Source organism: Oncorhynchus mykiss, chromosome 7 (genome assembly GCF_013265735.2).
Source record: "Oncorhynchus mykiss isolate Arlee chromosome 7, USDA_OmykA_1.1, whole genome shotgun sequence".
Lineage (NCBI taxonomy): Eukaryota > Metazoa > Chordata > Actinopteri > Salmoniformes > Salmonidae > Oncorhynchus > Oncorhynchus mykiss.
The window spans coordinates 44,814,736-44,841,136 of NC_048571.1; the positions used below are offsets into that span (position 1 = coordinate 44,814,736).

Genomic DNA, 26,401 nt, shown 5'->3' on the forward strand with positions numbered 1-26,401 from the left:
ACCATTTCTCAGACATGACACTTTGATTATAAATGGGAGGCTTGATGGCCCCGGGAGGGAATCGGGAGGGAATATTTGGAGGCTTATGCACTTACACCTCCCACTTTTTCAAAGTATCCGCCGTGGTTGCCAAAGTGGATCAGCTGCTCGTTGAAGAACCAGGTGAACTTGAGCTCTAGAGACGGGTCATGAGTCACCTGACACGGCAGCACGATGCTCTCTCCTACAGTCACGTCCAGGGTGGACGGTGGCGTGGTTATAATGGTCGGCTCTGGAAAACAGCACACATGCACCACTGTTAGTGTGAAGGAAGTCGCTACAAAACGCATACTAAAAGCAACCATTATGTTATGCAGTGATCCCAAGCTTGAAATACTGTAAAAGGTTATTCCAATTGTTGTGCAAAATTCTAATATCTTCCATGCTTTTCAAATGCAGAATTCAACAAATAAATGGACGCGGGGAAGTAAAAGCACACGAACCCAGAACAAAAACTAGTGTGATTACCAGAATTAATGAGATTCAGCCAGCCAGAGGGTACAGTGTGGGAACTGCGAAGGCTTGTCTACCTGTACCTAGAGAATGTGCTCCAACTGTCACTGTCAGCTCAGCCTTCAGTCGGTAGGTACCCTAATGCCCACATCTGCAGTCTGCAAGACCCCCTGACTTCTGCAGCCACTCAAAGAAAATAAACACGTGCAGGGCTCCCCTCACTACACATTCGCTATTCAAGTCTCTGCATGTATGTGGTGTGTTGCTGTTGTTTCACTGAGGAATTAGACAGACAGTGTTCCTTGTCTCCAGTGTGAGTGTGAGCAGAGACAAGAAAGATAGCTACAGGAGCACGAGAGCGGAATGATGAGAGGAATAAGGAGCCCCTTTGTTCTGATGCTGTACGGTGCTTGTCTCCCTCTTGGGGGTGCTGTGAGTACTCGGTTGAAATATCCACTCTGAGCGCCAACTAAATTAACCATGGCAAATGATCCCTGGACAGGCAGCCATAGATTCCTGTAAAAAGTGCCGGCAGTGCAGTCTTCATCCAGAGCAAATTCGATACCTGCATTGCAGTGTTGGGGTCAATTCTGAATTGAGTTGCGACTTGGTCTTTAATTCCAATTAATTAATTCCAATTCATTCCAAAGCTGTCATCAATGCAAAGGGTGGCTACTTGAAGAATGTCAAATATAAAATACATTTAGATTTGTTTAGCACTTTTTTGGTTACTAAATGATTCCATATGTGTTGATGTCTTCACTATTATTCTACAATGTAGAAAATATTAAAAATAAAGAAAAATCCAAACTTTTGACTGGTACTGCACATCACTATGAATGTTTATTCAAAATAGTTTTAAATAATTACAGTTGTCGGGAAGCATTATAAGATTATTTTGTATGTTAATAACTCATAATTCACTTACAGTGCCTTGCGAAAGTATTCGGCCCCCTTGAACTTTGCGACCTTTTGACACATTTCAGGCTTCAAACATTAAGATATAAAACTGTATTTTTTTGTGAAGAATCAACAACAAGTGGGACACAATCATGAAGTGGAACGACATTTATTGGATGTTTCAAACTTTTTTAACAAATCAAAAACTGAAAAATTGGGCGTGCAAAATTATTCAGCCCCTTTACTTTCAGTGCAGCAAACTCTCTCCAGAAGTTCAGTGAGGATCTCTGAATGATCCAATGTTGACCTAAATGACTAATGATGATAAATACAATCCACCTGTGTGTAATCAAGTCTCCGTATAAATGCACCTGCACTGTGATAGTCTCAGAGGTCCGTTAAAAGCGCAGAGAGCTTTTATGGGCAACTATTAGCCAGCTAACATTAGCCTACAACATCTAGCTACATATTGAACTTCCATCCTCTCAGGCCAGAGGCACAATGTATGAACTTAGGGTTGGATCAGGTCGCCATTATAATCATTGGCCAGTACGGAGAATTAAGTAAAACCACAATTCCAAATCTCTATCTCCATCCATGGCTAATTTAGACAACGGAAGACAACAACACATTGAGATGCAACAACTCAAGTTTTTTTCTGTCAATGACGTTTGGCTTTTGATATGATTGGTGTGAAGCCAAATCCAAACTCATTGCTTATTGTTCTATGATATTTTTATCAAGGGAGAATGCTCACTGGCTTCCCTTGTATTCAATGATATGTGCGGCAACAATGTCATACTCTTGTCGACCAGACAGCGTCAGATAGATGGGCTACACATACAGAGACAGAGGGGCAATGTTTCACTCGCTCGGACGCTTTCACCAGTGAGATACAGTCAGCCTCTTGCAAATTGAATGGAAATTATGAAACAGAGAGACGAAAGATACATTATTTTATGCTTTTTTCTTGGTCAATTTTTTGGGGGGAAGCCTGGCTTCCCTTGGCATCCATGAAAACACGACACTGATTTTGTTAAACATACAATGAGAGGGTGTCATATAGGCTCAGCCCTATTCCAGGGAAGATAAAATGGGGAGCTATATAGTGACACAGTCAGACACAATGGGTCACATGAGCGCAACTATTCAAGTGTCTGGTTCTGGGTCTGGATTTCTATTTGCAGAGAGAACACGTTTATTAAATGTCCATCAATGCCAATAGGGTTGAAAGGGAGAAAAAGCTACACCTCCTCTTTCCCCTGACAGATCGCTTGTGAGAACATGGCCATAGGAGCTTTGGGTTTGACTGTCTAATTCTTGACAAAATGCCAATTGTAACAGTTTGCTGATCAGATTTTTTTTGTTTTACTCCTCTCAGTGTGGTATCTTTTATAACATAATTGTCACACATTTACACACCTAATGACATGTGAATGTCAAGACAGAGTGCTGACAAAATTCAGGTGAAATATCCAATGCTAACTGACATGGCAACCTAAATGCTAATGTGACAGTCATTTAAAAAACCTGGTGGACAGATATATGGCCATGCATAGTCAGCTCTAAGCTCTGAGGCTGACCCGAGCCAATCATTCACTGTAAAGACGATACTGGGAAAATGTCTCTTATTACTCCACTCCATCATCATTTGCGACAGATTGTATGGATAACCCTGCTTGGTTACACAACCTCAGCAGAGCTCTCCAGCGTCATTTGATTGATATCTATCTTGTATAATGCCTTGTTACCTACTGTGGCTATAAGAGCGAGGAGCGCACCCCTCTCACTAAGCAAAGTCAATCAGAGACAAGATGGTAAAGCTTGCAACCACCCCGACAGGTAGATCCAACTACACTCCAGGGACTGCTGGGAGGGTGAACAGCAGAAAAACTGGAGAGACATGAAATTGCATAGTAATATCATTAAAGTGGGAAGTCAATGACGGGAAAGAGAGAGAGATAGAAGGAGCTGGGCTGGGCTGACTGTTTAAGGTGTGAATTAATGTGAGCTCCATCCTCTCCCGTCCGTGTCTCACGGCTGACACTCCTCACTCGGCCACAGCCTCTGCTCAGCCTCTGCTCATCCCACAAACAGCCGGTCATTCGTGAATAATGCTCTCACAGGCTATGTAGCTAGTGCTACTGAGGCAGAGATGCCCCATCGACCACTGTGGAGACTTCCCTCCAAGTTTATTGGCCTTGGGAGGGGGAAGGTGGGGGTGTAAATGTGTACTCCTCTCTGGTGTACATATTCTTAAGGCCCTCTACTCAAGGGTGGCTATGTGCAGTTGACTAATGTATTAGGTGTATTCCAGAGTCACATGGTTGTGACAGAGTTTTCACAGATTGTTGCCACTGCTGCAAAAAAAGCTGCTCTTTTCAAAATATATATATTTTTGCCCAGATGCGTTTTTAAATTAATAACCGTTGACTCAATGACTGGAAGTCTATGGGAACAGCTAGCATTTCATTGCGCTAACGCTAATAGCAATGCACCCTGTAACTAACTTCTTATAGGGTATCTGCGAGAAATAAATAGTTCAAACCCAATCTTAATTTCCCAGCCTTTTAGATCAAGGAAACACCAAGAAAGCCCTTTACCAATGCAGAGCAAACAAATGATTCTATAGCCATTCAACATGGATTCTTAACATTTTCCTCAAGAGACAAAAATGATTCTCTCAAGGACAAACCTCAATGGAGCATTGGTGGTTGGTGAGCAAACGTTGTGCAAATAAAGAGACATATTCTAGTGAGCTGCTCTCAACACTCTATTCATCCTGTCTATAACAGTACATCTGTAGCTACTGTATCTGCGGATAAGTTATGCGGCTGTATTTCTCTCCTCTCTTTTTTCACACTTTTAAAAAGTAGTCTCAGAGCATCAAAATGGTATATCATACACTGTAGCCGGAGGAAACACAGGAAAGTTATGCTGCTTTGAAAGTTAATAAACATGTTATGCCACTAAAGGCCAATTCACACCCTACGGAGATGGAAAATTCGGAGCGTAGCGCAGTATAGCAACGTGTGAGGACAGACGCCGGAAGACGAGAAGCAAGTACAGGGAGTGAACATTTAATAAATAACCGGCATGAAACAAACAAGAACAGCGTCTGAACAGGGGAAACATAACGACAATAATGCTGACACGGGGATCAAACCGAGGAACAGACAGATATAGGACAGGCAATCAACAAAGTAATGGAGTCCAGGTGAGCCCAAAGAAGCGCTGGTGCGTGTAACGATGGTGACAGGTGTGCGTATTGATTGGCCGCCTGGCGCCCCATTCCTGCACCCCATGACATTTTGAACGCAAAATATAATTCATTGCGTAGCCATGGGGCAGTGTTATGTAGGCTATGAAGCTGTATATTACCACCAACTCGCTCGGTTCCTTGTTCTGATCTATATATACTGTATAGGCCATGAATCAGGTAGCCTATTTTGCATTGATAACCAAATGTAATGTCAGTAACTGTTCACACAGTAAACCAAACAACATTGTATCCTTATTAGAATCCCCCCAAAATAAAGTAGTGATAATAACGTGATTCTAGGCTATTTTGAAATTGTAAAAACAGTTGCTAGCTGGGAGTGAATACATTCAAGCAGCATATCAAACTGGGATAATATTGTAGGTTAAAATGGCAAGTATAAGAATATTTGCCAGGGCATATTTTTTTTATTATCAACCCGATTATTTCACAATGAAATATGCAAAGCTAAAAGGATAGCTAGCTTGCAGGCTATGCTTAGCCAACTAACGTAAACTCACCCCATTCTGTACAAATGTGCTCAACCGCAACATTCAAACGAGGATACAAAGAAAACGAATGGGACTGTAGCGACTGTGTTGACTTCAAAATCAGGGGTGTGAACTAGGTTTCTATTCAAGCGTTGATCGACATGGTAATGGCTCTATAGTATTGGAGGAAAGTTGAAAAAACGGACCCTCCGTTACATCTAGACGTGTCATGTCGTAACGTACAGCACGCATAAAGCAACCATTTCTGTCTTACAGTCTCTCTCCACCAGGTGTAGCACTTATTTCATCCTTTAGAAACAAGAAATGGACAGTGACGGGGTAAGGGGGGATACCTATTCATTTTTTTGCGACATCATTGCATGCGATCATCATTCACCGCCCTTAAAACCCAATTCAAATTCGACACAAACCTTCAAATAAGTATGTAATGACACATTATATAAACTCTTTATAGTGTTTTATTTACATTTTAGAGGCAATAAGGTGATAAGTTGGACAGATCGCGTGAAAAAAAGCAAATTTCCCACACGACATCTCTCCTTCTCACTATCACACATTAGTTTCGCTTCCCCACCCGCCATTTTTTAAAACATCCGACGGGGCTCATTGCCTGCTTGAATCATGCTGAAACGGGCAGCGTTTAGGTCATGCCATTTATTTTGTTGGAAAGGGGAGAAATTGTGCTTTACAATGGTATTGACATTACAGTTGATCTGGAAGTATTACGTTTTTGAGGCGCTAAAATACGGGCAATTGTACGGACCAAGGCGACGTACGAGTTTACGTGAGTTTACTATAGCTAGCAAGGGGAAAACTCTTGAAGACAACAAGAGAACTTTACTCTTCTTTTGCTTTCAACACAAATTAGAAGACAACAAGAAAACCTCTGTCGCCCCCTTGGGAATGTTATTTGGGAGTCTGGATCAGCCAAAAGGTGTGCGTTGCTCCAAAAATCCAACTCCACCCAAGTGCACGTGTGTGTGTGAGTAGATCTAAGCATGTGAAGCATGTAGACAGCTTGGAGACTGTAAGTACTGTATGAGAAAAATGCTCTTGAATGATTTTGCCGAGATTCACACTCGCTTTTTAGGGGGTAGATCAGCTTTAATACTGCAGATAGATTGTGACTTCTATCAACGTAATTGTCTGCATCATTTCCAATCCACCATATATAAATTTTTTTTGTTACATGTATGACATTATTATTCATATCCCAGAACCGTTTACCTTACTAGTTAGAGCCTAATGTTAGCTAGCTAACATTGAACCTGGTTGGTTAGCTCCCAGAAGATTCATGCATGGTAGTAATGACATGATTTGGCACTATGTTCATTGATGTTCAACTAGCTAACATTAGCTGGCGGACTCGTTAGCTAATGTTACGTGACGTGTGTGATCTTTACCTAGCTAGCTACATGTCTTAAGCTAAAGTGTACTGTTAGCTGGCTAAAGTTAGCTGGTTGGCTCCCTAGGTGATATTATTATTCGTATCCCAGAGCAATTTGCTTTGCTAGTTAGAGCCTAATGTTAGCTAGCTAACATTGTATATGGTTGGTTAGCTCCCAGCAGATTCATGCAGGGCAGTAACAACATGATTTGGCACTACGTTCATTGTTGTTTAACTAGCTAACGTTAGCTGGCTGGATCGCTTGCTAACGTTATGTGACGTGTGTGATCTTACACGTTGTTTATCTAGCTAGGTTCCTTGTTCACCTAGCTAGTTACATGTCTTAGCAAAAGTGTGCAACACCCGTTGAATATGGTCAGTGTCAGTAAACATCGGCAAAAAAAGCGTAATGAAATTGTTGCCAGCAGAGGTGGCTAGATACCAAAACATTGAAAGGACATTTTCTCAAAAGTGAGTTTACAAATGTGTCAACTTTCAAAGCAGAATTACTTTCCCATTGTTCCTCAAAAATGCAGCGTATGATATACCATTTTGTAGCTCTGAGCCTCTACTTTTATCCAATGTAAAAAACACCATTAACATTTTTGCGGCACATTTGTGGAATTTATTTCCTTCTTAATGTGTTTGAGCCAATCAGTTGTGTTGTGACAAGGTACAGTAGGGGTGGTATACAGAAGATAGCCCTATTTGGTAAAAGACCGCCCATATTATGGCAGGAACAGCTCAAATAAGCAAAGAGAAACGGCAGTCCATTATTACTTTAAGACATGAAGGTCAGTCAATACAGAAAATGTCAAGTACTTTTAAAGTTTCTTCAAGTACAGTTGCAAAAACCATCAAGCGCTATACCATCAAGCGCTCTCATGAGGACCGCCACAGGAAAGGAAGTCCCAGAGTTACTTCTGCAGAAGATAAGTTCAGTAGAGTTACCAGCCTCCAACCAAATAAATGCTTCACAGAGTTCAAGTAACAGACACATCTCAACATCAACTGTTCAGAGGCGACTGCGTGAATCAGGCCTTCATGGTCAAATTTCTGCAAAGAAACCTCTACTAAAGGGCACCAATAATAAGAAGAGACTTGCTTGGGCCAAGAAACACGAGCAATGGACAATATAATGCAGCACATGGCATTCATTTTTCACGTGTAAATAGCAATTTTCAAAAGTGCTCAAAGCATGTCATTCCATGAGCCAGCATTTATTTTTCAAATCAATGAGCCCAATCAGTCCTCCAAAAAACAAAATCCTAAACAGCTAAAAAGTCCTTAGTTTTGGGGTTATGCTCAGGTAAAACAATTAGGCTAATCTACAGTATACTTCCATATTTCCAAGTCTTATTCTTAAAGATCAAGAGGTATAACATTTATTGCAATAACTGGAATTCTGATAGACTTTGGTTTTTAATGTAAAGATATAATTAAATCATATTATTATATGTAGTAGAAAGCGATGGGTTAGAAGAAGCCTACATAACTAACCCATAAAGTAAAATGTAACATCCATACATGGCCAGCTATGTAAACTTTAACATTGATTTATCCTGCAATAGATGTCGTTCAATTGGTAACATATATTTTTGTCTTCTTCTAATGCCTTAAGGGGAAAGTAATTTAAAAGTAACGAAATCTAATCAGATTACATTACTGAGTTTGGATAATCCAAAAGTTACATTACTGATTACAATTTTGGTTACAAAGTAACTGTAACAGATTACATGTATAAAGTAACCTACCCAACCCTGCATATGGGCAGTACCGAAGCAAGTGATCTAATGATTCTGTAACTTTGTAGCAAAATCTGCAGAGCTGGGATGGTTGTATCCCCCATACATATAACATTCTATTTATTGCAAAAATGTGTATGTAATTTAAATTGAAAAACAACGGTTTGTGTATCAGTTCATAAACCATGTGCCGTTGAAAATCTCCCAACTATTTTGCAACCTGTATGGTGCAGCTGTCAATTTTTTATCTTTAAATTAAACTGGTATACTTTTTTATTTATCACAATTATCTTCAGACAATTTTGATCTTTAATTCAGGACCGACAGACAAGTTCCTTACATTCTCCCCTTTCCACTTTTGCCTCCTCCATTTTTGCATTAATGCTGCAATCAGTTGGTTGTAATTTTGCATAGAGCAGACATTTCAATATATTTTTGTTAACTAGATGTGTGACAACTCCACTAGAGCTATTTATTATATAATTTAAAAATATTATACTGTTTTATAAAAAATGAAAATATTGGTATTTTATCAATTAGTATATTTGAGTTTAAACAAGATTTTTTTCTAATATTTGTTCAGTCTTTTCTGTCGGATTAACTATAATTGCAATCAGCTTTCTATTGCTTGTTTTAAAAAATGTGATATTTTGGAGATTATTTCCTTTTCAAATAACCCGAAAATGAGAGGTTGTATTCTGAATGAAGGGAAAAAGGCCATTCTTGAACACGGGGTGAGCCATTCTTACTAATCTGCTAGAGAACCAGTTCGTATTTAACTGAATCCTTTAGTGAGAGGTCCAATGCTTTAATATTTTATCATTTCTGCCCCGAGAATTCATATTCATTATATAAATAGGCCCGTTTAATTTTGTCTGGCTGCCGTTCCAAATAAAGTGGAATATTGAGAACTATTCTTTCTTTACGCCTATTCAACATTGTTCACACCCTCTTAAGCCTTATCCTCACCCCACCCAAACATATAAATGCATGTGAGTCGACGTGGCATTGTACTCCAGAATGTAGTCTGTCTACTTAAACTTTTCCCGAGCGAGCTTTGTCAGTAGCGCCAGCTAAATTCAGGGCAGCAATGTTTCTGAGAGCTCTAGCAACGCTTTTGCAGTTGTCTATAGCTTATACAGTGCCATCGGAAAGTATTCAGACCCCTTGACTTTTTCCACATTCTATTACGTTACAGCCTTATTATAAAATGGATTAAATAAAATAAAAATCCTTATCAATCTACACACAAAAACCAATAATGAACAAGCGGAAACCATTTTTATGACATTTTTGCAAATGTATTAAAAATAAAAAACAGAAATACCTTCAGACCCTTTGCTATATGACTTGAACTTGAGCTCAGGTGCATCCTGTTTCCATTGATCATCCTTATGATATTTCTACAACTTGATTGGAGCTGTGGTAAATTAAATTGATTGGACATGATTTGGAGAGGCACACACCAGTCTATATTAGGTCCCACAGTTGACAGTGCATGTCAGAGCAAAAACCAAGCCATGAGGTCGAAGGAATTGTCCGCAGAGCTCCGAGACAGCATTGTGTCGAGGCACAGATCTGGGGAAGGGTACCAAAAAATGTCTGCAGCATTGAAGGTCCCCAAGAACACAGTGGCATCCATCATTCTTAAATGGAAGAAGTTTGGCACCACCAAGACTCTTCCTAGAGCTGGCCGCCCGGCCAAACTGAGCAATCGGGGGAGAAAGGCCTTGGTCAGCCTTGACCAAGAACTCGATGGTCACTCTGACAGAGCTCTAGAATTCCTCTGTGGAGATGGGAGAACCTTCCAGAAGGACAACCATCTCTGCAGCACTCCACCAATCAGGCCTTTATGGTAGGGTGGCAGACGGAAGCAACTTCTCAGTAAAAGGTACATGACAGCCCGCTTGGAGTTTGCCAAAAGACACCAAAAGACTCTCAGATCCTGAGAAACAAGATTCTCTGCTCTGATAAAACCAAGATTGAACTCTTTGGCCTGAATGCCAAGCGTCACATCTGGAGGAAACCTGACACCATTCCTACGGTGATGCATGGTGAAAGCAGCATCATGCTGTGGGGATGTTTTTTAGAGGCAGGGACAGGGAGACTAGTCAGGATTGAGGCAAAGATGAAGTGAGAGACACTTGATGAAAACCTGCTCCAGAGCACTCCGGACCTCAGACTGGGGCAAAAGTTCACCTTCCAACAGGGCAACAACCCTAAGCACACAGCCAAGACAACGCGGGAGTGGCTTCGAGACAAGTCTTTGAATGTCCTTGAGTTGCCCAGCCAGAGCCCAGAATTTAACCCGATCGAACATCTCTGGGGAGACCTGAAAATAGCTCATCCAACCTGACATGGCTTGAGAGGATCTGCAGAGAAGAATGAGGGAAAATCCCCAAATACAGGTATGCCAGGCTTGTAGCGTCATACCCAAGACGACTCGAGGCTGTAATCGCTGCCAAAGGTGCTTAAACAAAGTATTGAGTAAAGGGTCTAAATACTTATGTAAATGTAAAATTTCAGGGTTTAAAAAAGGTGCACAATTTCTAAAAACTTGTTTTTGCTTTGTCATTATGTGTAGATTGATGTGTAGATTAAAAAATAAAAAATAGAATAAGGCTGAAACCTAACAAAATGTGGAAAAAGCCAAGGGTCTGAATACTTTCCTTAGGCACTGTATCTTTCCAGAAATTGGCAGTAGCAAAGATTCTCTCTATAGACAGGAGTCTGTGACATGACAGACCAATCAGGACTCATCATTTGAAATGTCCAACCACTCTATTATCTCTGCCAGTCATGACTAACTAGGATGGGCCCAGTCTTCTACCTATAATGGCTCAGTGCTTTCTTTTTGGCTAAACTGGGTGATAATTTAACATACAGGTAGCTGGCCCCGCCACAGACAGCTATATCATTCTGCTAATACAGGACTAGAAAAGCCCAGTGCACTATTTCTGTGAAAAAATAATGTACATTTTTTGGCAGAATTCAGCAGCACCCTCAGTACCCCTAATTCCCATGGCTATGATTCAATCTGTTCAGGAGTAAAAATGTGCTTAAGAAGTCACATAATAGGTTGCATGGACTCACTCCATGTGCAATAATAGTGTTTAACATGATTTTTGAATGACTACCTCATCTCTGTAGCCCACACAGAAAATTATCTGTAAGGTCCCTCAGTTGAGCAGTGCATTTCAAACACAGATTCAACCACAAAGACCAGGGAGGTTTTCCAATGCCTCGCAAAGAAGGGCACCTGTTGGTAGATGGCAAAACAAATATATAGAATATCCCTTTGAGCATGGTGAAGTTATTAATTACACTTTGGATGATGTATCAATACACCCAGTCACTACAAAGATACAGGCGTCCTTCCTAACTCAGTTGCCGGAGAGAAAGGAAACCGCTCAGGGATTTCACCGTGAGGCCAATGGTGACTTCAAAACAGTTAGATAATGACTGTGAAAGGAGAAACTGAGGATGGACCAAAAACAACCCAATTGACAGTACAGAACAAAAATATTCCAAAACATGCATCCTGTTTGCAACAAGGCACTATAGTAATACTGCAAAAAGTTTTTGTCCTGAATACAAAGCGCAAATCCAATTTAAACACATTACTGAGTACCACTCTCCATATTTTCAAGCATAGCGGTGGCTGCATCATTTTATGGGTTTGCTTTTAATCGTTAAGAACTGGGGAGTATTTCAGGATAAAAAAAACAAATAGAATGGAACTAAGCACATGCAAAATCTCAGAAAAAAACCTGGTTCAGTCTGCTTTCCACCAGACAATGGGAGATGAATTCACCTTTCAGCTGGACAATAACATAAAACACAAAGCCAAATATGCACTGGAGTTGTTTACCAAGAGGACAGTGAATATTCCTGAGTGGCCGAGTTACAGTTTTGACTTAAATCTACTAGAAAATCTATGGCAAGACTTGAAAATGGTTGTCTAGCAATGATCAATAACCAATTTGACAGAGCTTGAAGAATTTTGAAAATAATAATGGGGAAATGTTGCACAATCCAGGTGTGGAAAGCTTTTAGGCACTTACCCAGAAAGACTCACAGCTGTGATCGCTGCCAAAGGTGCTTCTACAAAGTATTGACTCAGGGGTGTGAATACTTATATAAATGAGATATTTCTGTATTTCATTTTCAATAAATTAGCAAACATTTCTAAAAAAAAAAATTTACTTTGTCATTATGGGATATTGTGTGTCGATGGGTGAGAACATTTTTTTTTTTATCCATTTTGAATTCAGGCTGAATTCTGGATGAATTCAGGCTGCAACAAAATGTGGAATAAGTCAAGGAATACTTTCTGAAGGCACTGTAAGCTTTTTGTAACATTTGCCAATCATTTTCCTTTGGCTTCAATAAATCAGCAATCATCTCTGTATGAGTCTACTGACTCATTGCAGATTGTGCATTAGAAACAACTCTGCTCACAACTCCTGAAAGCAGAGTGTGAATTATACCGTGACATACCGTGACATTCGTGGGGTTCTATATTTTGTTTATGTGTAACAGTGCAATTTAACGGTAAAAATGTGTACACTTTTAATGTGGTGTGAACAAAACCAGTCATGATGTTTTCATCTGATTGTCAAACAAATCACTTAAAAAAAGGATGTGTATATTTGTCCACTGCAAAATAATTCCAGCATCCAAACAATGAACTGTGCACACGCCATTTGATGAATGGAAAGAGACATCTGTTACAAAACACCAAAAAGTCATGTTTGGCAATTGTCCTTAGGCCTGCACTCTTGTAGCCTGAATTATTTGAGTGTCCCGGGAGGTCATCACCAGTTACCACAGCCACAATTATTAATCATAATTATTTTATTAGTTAAAAACAAATTCTTATTTTCAATGACAGCCTAGGAACAGTGGGTTAACTGCCTGTTCAGGGGCAGAACAACAGCTCGGGGATTTGAACTTGCAACCTTTTGGTTACTAGTCCAACACTCTAGCCACTAGGCTACCCTGCCGCCTCGGCAGGCTAAAACCAGGCTGTATCTACAATGTATCTTCTTAAAATCAGATTTTATACCTACACCTTAACCCTAACATTAACCACACTGCTAACCTTATGCCTAACCCTAACCTTAAATTAAGAATAAAAAAGCACATTTTTGTTTTCATACATTTTTATGATATAGCCAATGACTTTGTATTTGTGGCTATGGTACCTAATGACATGGGATAACATAAAAAATAAAAAAAACATGTTAGAAGTAGTGTTAGTTTAATTTGGAATAAGCTTTTCTTTTCATATTTACAACTGTATAGTAGCAGTACACAATTGCATTTTAAACAAATAGGAGAATGGTTAAATTAGCATTATTTAGAAACCCCCCAAAGATTGACTTTTGTTGCATTTAGTGGGGCTCATCTTTCAGGGGGGTGTAGCCCCCCGCTGGCCGCCCTGTAATTCGCATCTGCCTGAAAGAGCACAGAATAAATTGTTCAGACAATGTATCTTTCGTCCTGCACCTATGAAAAATCACACCACTGGAAGTGACAAAGGCAATGACCACTGCCACCTCTCTGAATTTAGTTTGATACTTTTGTGATAACCTGCTGATCCAAGGAATCCTTTTTAAAGCATGTATGTCACAACCAAGGACCCTCAAATGTAATTGGAAAGGTGACACGATGACAACTCGCAATAGAAAATCACATTATTGAAAAAGAAAATGAATTGCCATCTCAGACATCAACAAAGGAGTGAACTCAACATTGAGTTAAAGAGTTTTGAGGCCATTGACCAGCTGTAATTACTAATTGCAATATTCAGTTTCCACCGCAATCAACATTCCGAGAGTCCATTTCCTAATCAAGACTGATTACACTAGTTAATATCCCCTCAGTGTTGAACTAATGGGGACATTAACAGGGTTCATCTGTTGTGACTGCTCCTCTGCTGTTGTCTAGGTGGTTTATTCACATCCACAGTAAATACATGCATTGTGACAGGTATTTTTCAGTATTCATATAGCCACAGTCAATTTGAATAAACTGCTGTCATCTCCCATAAGGGCTGCTCTCATTGCGAAAATATCCTCCAACTAAACAGGTTTCCAATTCTCAAAGAAATAGTGCATGTAAATTTCCCTGTCCCATTTTCCCTACAGTATTGATTGTGACAGAGAGGCACAAGATCATATATGAGAACATTTGTACATCAGCCCAAGAATGCAGCCATCACATAATGATGGAAAGTAAACCGTTAAGGGAGAATGTCAAATAAAGCTCATATATTGCCTTTCACGTGAATAATGAGAGAATAACAGCCGGGCATATTTACACAGTATATAGACACACAAGCATATTTCTTTAGAGCCAGATTGGGAAATCATAGATGGGCCATCAATCTGAACCCAGAGTGACGTTTACAAGCTTTCAGAACAGTGAGCTGTTGGTGTAATGCTGTAAATTTAACAGCAATTAACTGTACATAGCCATATATCTAGGTGACAATACTGATATATGTTTCAATTTCTTCACTCAATTATAGCGGGGTCATTGCAGTTTTCTGTGGTAGCAGATGACTCTGGAGATAAAATGAGAGGGGCAGGCAGTGGATGAGGGTTTGTTGTAAGGCATCAGCAGAAAGCTGTCTGTGGCAAGGTGCACTCTAAGCTCTCGCTCCACATCCTTGACTGCTGACTTTCTAGCATTTATAATATATGAAATGTATGTTTTATTATTAATCGGGATAAGGAAACATGGCCTGACAGTGATTTACAGAAGACACAGCTGGTGTGGAAGAAATGACTTTAGGCTGGATCTGAGCATTCATTACCTTATGTACCCCGATGTTAGTGAACAGGCTGTAACATGCATAATCTGCAGGTACTATCAGGACACCTCATGCAGTTACAATCAATCATTAAATAATTGCAGATTTGAGATTCGTTAGGGGCCACAATAAGCTATCCACCAGTGTTTCTATGGCAACCGCTTTGCAACGCTAAAACGCAAGGGAATTCCAAAAGGTATTTCAACAGAGGACCTTACTGTTTACTCTGCATTTCAAAGGGCTTTGGAGATCTCTAAGTTGTAGAGGGAAGAAAATTAAATGGATTGAACCCTTGAACAAACATGACAGAGTATTCCACAGCAGCGGCTTTGTCTTCAATGCTCTGTGAAACCCAGCATTAAACTTTAAAGGGAGAAAAAACATATAGCATTTCTCATCGCACTGCTTTAAAAACTTCTCTGTATTGCTTTATCAATTGAGACATGATCAAATCGCATCCCTTAGTGTCTTCAATAGTGCAATTCACCATCAGAAATATACCGGGCTGAGGTCAAGGGGTGGGAAAGTGTTATAAGGTTAGTTTTCACTGAATACTGAGTCAAGGGTTGTCGCGTTCGATTTTCACTCAGACCGTCTGATTTCTGCCATTGCGTCACGGTCAAATGTTTAAATAACCCCCAATGTTCAATCTCGAATAAGAAGAAACATTATGCATTTGAAAAGAGAAGGGGTGCTGGCAAATTGTCCAGTTTTTGCCAGTTTAAATGGTGCCAACTCTACTTTCCAATTCCAACTTAAAATATAGCCGCAAGCAGCCACCCAACAGCGCCACCATGTGGCCAAACAGAACCATACCCTACAGGTTAGCTAGACTCACATCCCTGGGCATGTGGGCCACATTTCATCACTCTGACTCAAACAGATCAAGAGATATAAATATGTGCCCATTTTGTGGTTGCATTTGTTGAGTCTTGACAGTGTTTTGAACATGTGTATCAAGTGTGTTACAATACTAATATCCATGCCAGATATTTCTGTATTTATGTGCCAGACCACACCCATGTGAGAGTTTATTGGTCAGTATTGGGCATGTTGTTTGAGCTACTAGTCTGGAAAATAATGAGCTGCGAGACTTTGGTCCATAGATGCCACATTTACCGTTTTGTGTGGACTGGTCATTCGGTGCCAGAGGAGTAGCGTTTTAAGTATTTGTAGAACAATTCTAAATGGCGGAATATCCATCATGGTAGACCTTATGGGTCCTCCTGGCAAATGTTTTCCTTGAAAGGAGATTGACCTCTGTACCAAATTTCAGGATTCTAGGTCTGAAGGGGTGAGGGGCTTGACTTTTCATCTTTTCAAGTTTTTATCTTCAATTGCTTGTTATAGTGCCCCCATGTGGCCAATTGACATGCCATTACTTGAGAGGCTGTGGCCCTTGGCCCTTTATCTTTTTTGTTTAAGTCTCAACCTTGTAAGTTTATAATTTCACAGGAATTTTCATGTGAAGATTCCCTTTTGGAATAATAATAAGAACACCAACAAATACAAAAGGGTTTCACCCAGCTTCGCTGCTTGAACCCCTAAGAAATACAATGACACAGAAAAACTGATCTACAGTATAATAATGAGACAATCATTAACACTCATCTCATTCCAATAATCAATTGTAATATTCATGTACATTAAGATCAATATCAGACACTTTGAAATGTGAATCAAAGACCTAACTGACAACTTTTTATCCCTGGGGACAGACATGTGGGATGAGGGATCAATAGCTCTTAAATTGTAGACAGGCAAAACACACCACCTACAAAGAAAGTAATTATAGGGGAAAAAAATCATATCACAACACAACTGGACCAGACCTGACCTCTGAAAACAGAGGTCATGTTAGGGTTAAAGTTAATGCAAAAAAAGGGGGGGGATCACCAACACTCCAAGCGATGAAAAACCTGGTGAGAATATCACCCCGCCTCACAGCAGCAGGACAGAAAAAACAGCAGCATGCACAAAACAAAGTCACCCAATACACCGCACCTTACACCCGCCTCCCATTCATATTTAATGAAGTATAATAAGTCACAGCAACAGAGCAGAAACACGACCCTCAGTCCCACGGGTTGACTCCTCCAGATTATCTAACAAACACTACTCCCCTTCTCATCTCTTCTATGCTTATACTGTACCAATAATCGGGTTGATCTGGAAGTCTAGAGACAGTACTGAACATTCACTACAGCACATAGTGAGGGCAACAGTGCAGTGAGGGCAACAGTGCAGTGAGGGCAACAGTGCAGTGAGGGCAACAGTACAACCTCCAACTCTGTTTCTTAATGAGCGCTAAGTGCAAGAACCCATTGATACCATCACTTATGTGTAGAGGAGAAAGGCTTAGGGACTGTAGTAATCTCAAAACCCAGAACCAAATCTCCTGTGAACAGTCTGTCACAAGATAAATGCACTAGTTGTATCCTATGAGAAATCACAACCCAATTTAAAGACTTAATAATCCCATACAGTATAAGACAATGACAAATAGGCTTACCTTTGACCATGAGAGTACCGGAGCTGCTTGCCACTCCAAACTGGTTTCGTGCCACACATGTGTAAAGACCTGCGTCTGGTTTGGTTGCATTCTGTATCCGGAGGTTTCCGTTGTCCAGAATGGAAACTCTGCAGGCAGAAAAAGTAGAAAGATTGTGTTACAGACACTAACATTGCATGACCACATTACTTTCCCACTTTTATTGCAGTCTGTGAATTTCAATTGTCAATTTAAAGGTTAACTTTTTGCATTGTTCATCATCATTAAGCATGGGCGTTCCCCAGAGAGAAAGGCAATCAGTCTAGCAGTTGCAATGTCTTCAGAAAATGGAAAACATAAATGTCTATATCATGCATTGATTGGAATTAACATAATTTAATTACATCATTTAATTGAGATTAAATGTAATATTTGATTACATACTGTATTTGATAATATAAACTTCCTCTCTACTTTTGTCCTTGTATGTATACGTGCCACTCAAAGAAATTGAATATGACACTTAAAATGTAACTATTGTGACTGGGAATGTTTAGAAACATTTCTAATAGTGCTGTGTTCTTTTTATATGTGATAAAATGTGACAAAGTGGTCAAATGGCTAATTCATGACTTCATATGACCACAAGAAATCCGGGACCAAGACAACAGTCACTTCATCTCTGCATGGCCTTTACACAATGGCCACTGGTACTACAAAAGGTCAATGATCCTTAACCAAACTCGACATGTTCCTAAATAACAAGCAACAAATTGAAATAGTTGACCTTAAAAGCAGGGCAGTGTGGGAAAATGGGGAGACCAATTCATTAAACCGTGGTGGATTCTAATTATCTGAAACTCCGTGCAAACTGTAAATATGAAGAAAAAAAAGCCCCCTGCCCTATTGTAAAGCAGACAAGAAAAATAGAGCTCTGTCTTTGCACTGCACTTTCCCCAGTGATCTGCTGTGTAATGTAAGGGACAGTGTAAAGAAAACTGTCATCTACAGCTCTGTGTGTTAGCAGGGCGTTTATTGCAACTCTGGAAATTTCTGATTGGATGAGGTGAAATATGCTTTTAATTTGTGTTGATAAAAACAGAGATGGTAAACACTACACTCAAATGAAGGTTGCACCAGTTGAACGTAAAAAGATTAGGGCAAGAAACATGAAAAAACCCTGTTTTGAAATTACATATACTTATCTTAATGACTGAATGTGTTTGTGATGTACTCTGGCGACCTTACCTGACAAAACACTTGAAATGACCAATTTCCTGTCAATTTACTACAATCAAGCGAGAGAATCACTACCTGGTCTTTATCGGACTATTGGATAGGAGGAGAAAGAAACAGATGAGAGCTAAACAAGTACTGCAGCGGTCACAGAACTACCATACTGCACATGGTATTAGATGCAAACTTATTTGCTGATCTTTGGATAGTTGTGTCAAGAAAAATAGATATTATAGAAATGCACATTGACATTGGTATAGTTCTGGGAAACAAGGAGCAGTTTTGTAAATCCAGCCAGGGCTCTATTTTCAGCTGGTGTTAAGGTGGTGCCCAGACATTCCTGTTTTTTAAACATTATTTTTGTCCATGCCGCTTCTGTGAAAAGTTAGGACTCATTAGGCCTATGTGCGATGCCCATTGAATGAGGCGGCAGGTAGCATAGTGGTCAGAGCGTTGAGGCAGTATCCGAAAAGTTGGTGGATCGAATCGCTGAGCTGACAAGGTAAAAATCTGTTGTTCTTCCCTCGAACAAGGCAGTTAACCCACTGTTCCTAGGCTGTCATTGTAAATAAGAATTTGTTCTTAACCTCTTGAAGCTAGGGGGCACTATTTTTATGTTTGGAAAAATTACGTTCTCAAAGTAAACAGCCTATTTCTCAGGACCAGATGCTAGAATATGCATATGCATATAATATGCATCATTGACAGATTAGGATAGAAAACACTCTAAAGATTCCAAAAATGTCAAAATATTGTCTGTGAGTATAACAGAACTGATATTGCAGGCGAAACCTGAGGAAAATCAAACCAGGAAGTGGCTTCTATTTTGAAAGCTCCATTTTCCATAGCCTGCCTTCGCTCCATTTAATGGGATATCAACCAGATTCCTTTTCCTATCGCTTCCTCAAGGTGTCAACAGTTTTTAGACATAGTTTCAGGCTTTTACTTTGGAAAATGAGCGAGAAAGATAACATTGCGTCAGGTGTTCGCATGAGTTTTGCTTGCGCAACAGAGTTTGGGCAGCCATTGCCTCTCCCTCTCCTACTGATGAAGACAGTTGCGGTTGATATATTATCGATTATATATTTTAAAAACAACCTGAGGATTGATTACAAATAACGTTTGACATGTTTCTGTGGACATTATGGATATTATTTGGAATTTGTCTGCGTTGTCGTGACCGCTCTTTCCTGTGCATTTCTGAACATAACGCGCCAAACAAACAGAGGTATTTTGGATATAGAAATAATCTTTATGGAACAAAAGGAACATTTATTGTGTAACTGGGAGTCTCGTGAGTGAAAACATCCGAAGATTATCAAAGGTAAACGATTCATTTGATTGATTTTCTGATTTTCCTGACCAAGCTACTTGATGCTAAGTGTACATAATGTTTTGTCGAGTGATTGATAAACTTACACAAACGCTTGGATGGCTTTGGCTGTAAAAGCATATTTTCAAAATCTAAGACATCAGTATTTTGTCTCCCCCATACCCCAACTTCTTATCTTGCCAAATTTTTAAGCAGTTTTGTTTACACGCCACCTTGACAGTATATATTTTTTCTTTTGGATTAACAAAAGGCTAAGCTGTGTTTTGCAATATTGCACTTGTGATTTCATGATTATAAATATTTTGAGTAATATTATTTGAATTTGGCGCTATGCAATTCAGCGGTTGTATGCACTTTGCATAATGTATGCATAATGCACTTTGCATTATGCTCATGGAATGAGAGATGTGATTTATGATGTCATGCTTCTGACTGTATTTAGAAATAGTGTTGTTGGTTTAAAAAAACGTTTGATTGTTTTTCGTTTAATTTGATTTAAAAATAAACTTATAAGGAAGATTCACCGTCCATGGGTTAATGGTGAGAATGTACATGGCTCGAATGCAATTCAATTTCGTCTGATCGTTCTGGAGAAGTCCGAATATGATCTGTAAGATGTTTCCATTATGTTTATAAAACATTACATTTGCGAGCAGTATAACGGTGAGTGGATATTCCCCCTTTGTCTTTATATTGGATCTTTGACTTTCTGAGGTCATTAAAGATCCCATGGCACTTATCGTAAGAGTAGGGGTGTTAACCCTGGTGTCCTGGCTAAATTCCCAATCTGGCCCACAAACCATCACGGTCACCTAATAATCCCCAGTTTACAATTGGCTCATTCATCCCCCATCCTCTCCCCTGTAACTATTCCCCAGGTCGTTGCTGCAAATGAGAACAGGTTCTCAGTCAACTTACCTGGTAAAATAACGGATAAATAAAATACATTTTTCCAGCTCCTGTGAAAGGTTTGCATGTGCGTAAAACTCTCCATAGTCTAAATGGCCTAGTCTGTATTATATGTCCACGAGGAGCAATTATTGTGCCTGTAACTGTATTTCGCCATAGCCTATTTAAAGCAAGTTGTTGTTTAGTTTTTATTACAATTTGATTCGAATTATACACTGTCTTTTTAGGCCTTATCAATAGCCTAGTGAATTTAATCTTGCTTATTGACTACGTTTGACATGTCTATGTCCAGACTGCAATTTACAGTATGTCTAGCCCCTATATCAGTGCGAAAGCTGTAGCTTACGTTTAACAGCTTATTTCCATATTGAAGCAATGCAATTAGAACAATGTGGATTGCAAACATGTTCATTTAGCAAATATGGGGCAGGCTATCTAACGAAATAGGCTATAATGGACTAACATTCAAATTGGAGTTGATGACAATGCAACACATAAAAGACCATAAATATACAACTTGAAGTAACCACATATTTAGCCATGGAGCACAATCTGATTGGCCAGTGAGGAGCCAAGCCTTGACACACCCACAACTTGTTTATTCATCAAAACCCAGCCCTTTCACGCCACCGCCAGCTACTAAGCCCTTAATTCCGGTTGTGAAAATAGCTCAAATATTTCTGACACACCCCTGAAACTATAACGCTATCGCTAAGATTTACCATTGCGTTAGGTTTGTTAAAGTATAACCCCCAGACTGTGAACAAATAGGGCAACAACACATTGTTTTAACTAGATCAAGCTCTGACCTGATTTAAGACTACCTCTCTGAGCACATGCCTCATATAACTCAATACCTGCATGTGTGTGCTTGACTCTGTATATTTCTACAATTCCCTTATACCCTGGGACAAAAGGACAATCATGTGACTGGTGCATCCTCTGAGAAAAGCTCCACAGAAATAATACAAATGAGGAGAGTGAACAAACATAATGCATCCTACTATGCCTTTCTTGCTGTAATTACAGAACTGGGAAAGGCTTTATTAGTAGACTTAGACGTTAGCTTTGAAGCTGGTGTTAGAGGAGCTGAGGTAAACTACAAGTCAACTAAGTGAAGTAAATGTCTTCCAGTTCTACTCCTCCTCTCCCTACTTAAGAAACCTTTGGACAACATGTCTGTCTGATCTTCCCACTGTCTCAGGAGAGCTTCCTTTCCTGCTGCTGTGGAGGACGTATCAATAATTCACAGGTGAGATGAACACAAGTGCCACTCTTTTCATCTCAGCCTCACACAAAGTTAACGGCTGCCGCTGTAAACCCCTCCGAAGAGGATACGTTTATTTCTAACAAGAGGAGAAAAGCCCAAACACACTACTCATGTAATCATAAAAAATACAAACAAAAAAAACGTATTGGAGAAGATCAAGTAACAGGCAAAGAGACTGGACAGTGGTAATCTTTTATGCCCTCCAAGATGAAAGGGATTAAAAAATAACATTAGTCTCAGAGAATCCATTGCTCGTACTGTGAAGTGCAAATTGGAAACTGTAATTATGGTCCAAAGTAAAAACCTTTCCTCTCAATATATTTTCTGACATTATTTTTGAGACATCACCACTATATATATAAGACCATATTACGGTACATGAGACCCAAGCATTCAGTTCAGTACATGCAAAACAAGCTGTCAGTTTTGGTTGTCTTTACTACCTCATAATTGAAGGACACTACACTGGCCTTTGATTTACACAAACAACACAGTGATGTGGACAATTGTATTGTATGTAGAGTTAATTAAATGGCACAGATGTATTGTGAAAGGAAGTGCTAGAATGTGAGAGTGTATTGGATGAGTTCATGACAAAACCAGGGACCAGAAATGATTTGAAATGATAGTGGCAGCACTACACTGAAATGTCGAGAGTACTGCATTTCATGTTGGATTTGATGCATGCAAACAGCTATAATTGCTGATGCTATCTATACTGAACAGAAATATATACGTAACATGTAAAGTGTTGGTCCCATGTTTCATGAACTGAAATAAAAGATCCCAGAAATGTTCCATTCACACAAAAAGCATATTTCTATCAAATGTTGTGCACAAATTTGTCCCGGTTAGTGAGCATTTCTCAACTGACAGGGGCAGTATATCAAGAAACTGATTAAACAGCATGATCATTACGCAAGTGCATCTTGTGCTGTGGACAATAAAAGGCCACTCTAAAATGTGTAGTTTTGCCACAGAGTTCTCAATCTTTGAAGGAGCGTGCAATTCATATGCTGACTGCAAGCATGTTCACCAGAGATGTGGTGTTCATTTCTCTACCATTAACTGCCTCCAATGTTGTTTTAGAAAATTTGGCAGTAGGTCCAACCGGCCTCACAACCACAGTCCACGTGTAACCACGCCAGCCCAGGAACTCCACATCCGGCTTCTGCACCTGCGGGATCATCTGAGGCCAGCCACCCGGACAGCTGATCAAACTGTGGGCTTGCAAAACCTAATCATTTCTGCACAAACTGTCAGAAACCGTCTCAGGGAAGTTAATCTGCGTGCTCGTCATCCTCACCAGGGTCTTGACCTGACTGCAGTTTGGCGTCATAAATGCTCACTTTCGACGGCCACTGGTACGCTGGAGAAGTTTGCTCTTCACGGATGAATCCCGGTTTCAACTGTACCGGGCAGATGGCGTCATATGGGCAAGCGGTTTGCTGATGTTCTGAACAGAGTGCTCCATGGTTGCGGTGGGGTTATGGTATGGTCTGGCAGAAGCTACGGACAATGAAAACAATTGCAATTTATATATGGCAATTTAAATGAACAGGGATACCGTGACGAGATCCTGATGCCCATTGTTGTGCCATTCATCCGCCACCATCACCTCATGTTTCAGCATGATAATGCACGCAAGGATCTGTCGCAAGGATCTGTACACAATTCCTGGAATCTGAAAATATCCCAGTTCTTCCATGGCCTGCATACTCACCAGACATGTCACCCATTGAGCATGTTTGGGATGCTCTGGATCGACTTGTATGACAGCGTGTTCCAGTTCCCGCCAATATCTATCAACTTCGCACAGCCATTGAAGAGGAGCGGGACAACATACCACAGGCCATACTCAATGGCCTGATCAACTCTATGCAAAGGAGATGTGTCTTGCTGCATGACGCAAATGGTGGTCACACCAGATACTGACTGTTTAGTGTATATTGGCATAACATAAATCAAACTATTTACACCAATATCCTAGTGCGTGCATATGTGAAGGTAGCATTGGTAGACACCACCATACACAAATACACCCTCTCATCTCAGAGCCCGGTTGGACGGGTGAATGCAGGGTCTTTGTGTGCTCTTCATTAGCCCGGTAAATAAAACAGGACTGTGAAAATAGGGGTTAAGATTCCATCAGTAGAATTACTCAGCCACGAGGCTGTGTGAAAAAAGGCCATCTTACGCTTTCGGGTGATTTTACAAAATAATTAACCTTGGCTAAGGTGCGTTACAGGAACACTCATTTCGCCCCATCTGGTCCAAACACCACTGGAGCCTTGCAATCTCCAAATGCATGCAGCATTCATCCAGCACATGAACAAGTATTTCAGGGTTTCACTCTGTGTGCTACTGTACTGCAGCTGTGTGTGCCCTTTTGTACTAACTTTACACATAAGGATAGGTATGCATTAAAGTATGTTGCTTGTCCTGGTCGACACTGACCTACCTGCAGGTGGTGTTTGTAATCATGATTGTATCAAATCGGCGGTGGTAGTAACACTGCTCCAGGGTTGAATAGGAAAAGCTCAGATCAGGTGTCTACAGGGGAAAGGCTAGGTCACCCTATCCTCTGAACAGTGCAAAAGGTTGGACCCAACTTTTGATCTACACTCCTGACTGCTTTAAAGTCCTAAAGTGTAGGGTGTGAAATTCTGACATCACAAGATAAACGGAAAGTCTGTCTCTCCCCAGATTCCCCACAGAGCTCCGTGTTTGAGAGGAACGGCCTTGTCAGACACGTAAATCAAGTCAAACTGCACAGATTTGACCCAGCAAAACCAAAGTCGGAGTATATGACGCAGAATGCAGTGTGTGGTTCAACTCAATGGGAAAAGTACAGAGAAGTCTATTTTCACAGTACCATCGAGATAAATCCAGAGTGCATACCACTGTTTTTAAAGTTGTCAGCCCCAAGGTTAACAGGCAATTACAGTCTACGATAATATGTGTGGCAATGAGGTGGGTTTTTTTCACTTAGACAACAAACCGATTGCCTGACATTGGTAAAATAGGGACACCTGAGCATTTACCTCTGACAATTCTCCAATAGCACTGTAATTGATATTGATTTTTGCCCTACGTAGGCTTGTGCCAATACCTCTTAGCTTGTCACATGCACTGTTAGTTCTACCAAATTATTCAGGAATTGATGTCGTTATGATAGAAAATGATTTACAGTTATCGGCTGTAAAAGGAGGTGCAACAACATACAAATGGCACCTCATCTAACGGTCGGGCTGACACCCCCACAACAGGAGAGAACTCAAATGTCACTCAAACTGCATATTTATGATGACACTGCCATAAGCATTGAATATATCAGAGTTTAGTGTGACTAGCGTGTCTAGACTGTAGTGTGTGACAAATCTACCTAAATGTAACGTTTGTCGTCTTCCTCTGATGAGGAGTAAGAGAGGTCGGACCAATTTGCAGCGTGGTAAGTGTCCATTTTAATAAGACAAACTGAACACTACACAAATACAAAATAACAAAGTGAAACAAACGAAACGGTCCCGCGTGGTAACAAACACTGACACGGAAAATAATCACCCACAACTCAAAAGTGAAACCAGGCTACCTAAATATGGTTCTCAATCAGGGAAAACGATAAACAGCTGCCTCTGATTGAGAACCATACCAGGCCAAACACAGAAATCCCAAAACATAGAAAAAGGAACATAGACAATCCACCCAACTCACGCCCTGACCATACTAAAACAAAGACATAATAAAATAACTAAGGTCAGAACGTGACACTAAAGGTGGATGGATACAGGTACAGTAAGTGTTGTATGACTCAGTGCTGCCAATTTACGCATTGGGCGAGAGACACACATTTGACCCTCTTCACACACTCACACGCCGCGCCTCTTATTTCTCACGCATGGAAAAAAGTGCTGGTTTTATTTCCTGATTAACACAGCGCTTGAACTTTTCAACTGTGCCTCCAAATCATTTTCAAATCGGGAGCATATACCCTGCAATTCTACATCACGAGCATTGTGACTGTGGCAGCTTCACCCGGGAGATCCA

The 26,401-nt window shown here is 40.2% G+C and overlaps 1 protein-coding gene across 6 annotated transcripts in view; it reads right to left on the reverse strand.

Annotated features, from left to right (window-relative positions):
- cntn4 (contactin 4) overlaps positions 1-26,401 on the reverse strand; it is a 178,643-nt gene that overhangs the window by 11,727 nt on the left and 140,515 nt on the right. For all 6 annotated transcript variants that reach the window (XM_021609437.2, XM_021609438.2, XM_036983331.1 and 3 more), the window contains 2 exons: positions 17,628-17,755; positions 96-271 (listed from right to left, as the gene is read on the reverse strand). In XM_021609437.2, coding sequence (XP_021465112.1) covers positions 96-271; positions 17,628-17,755 — 304 coding nt within the window. The remainder of the gene's footprint in view (positions 1-95; positions 272-17,627; positions 17,756-26,401) is intronic.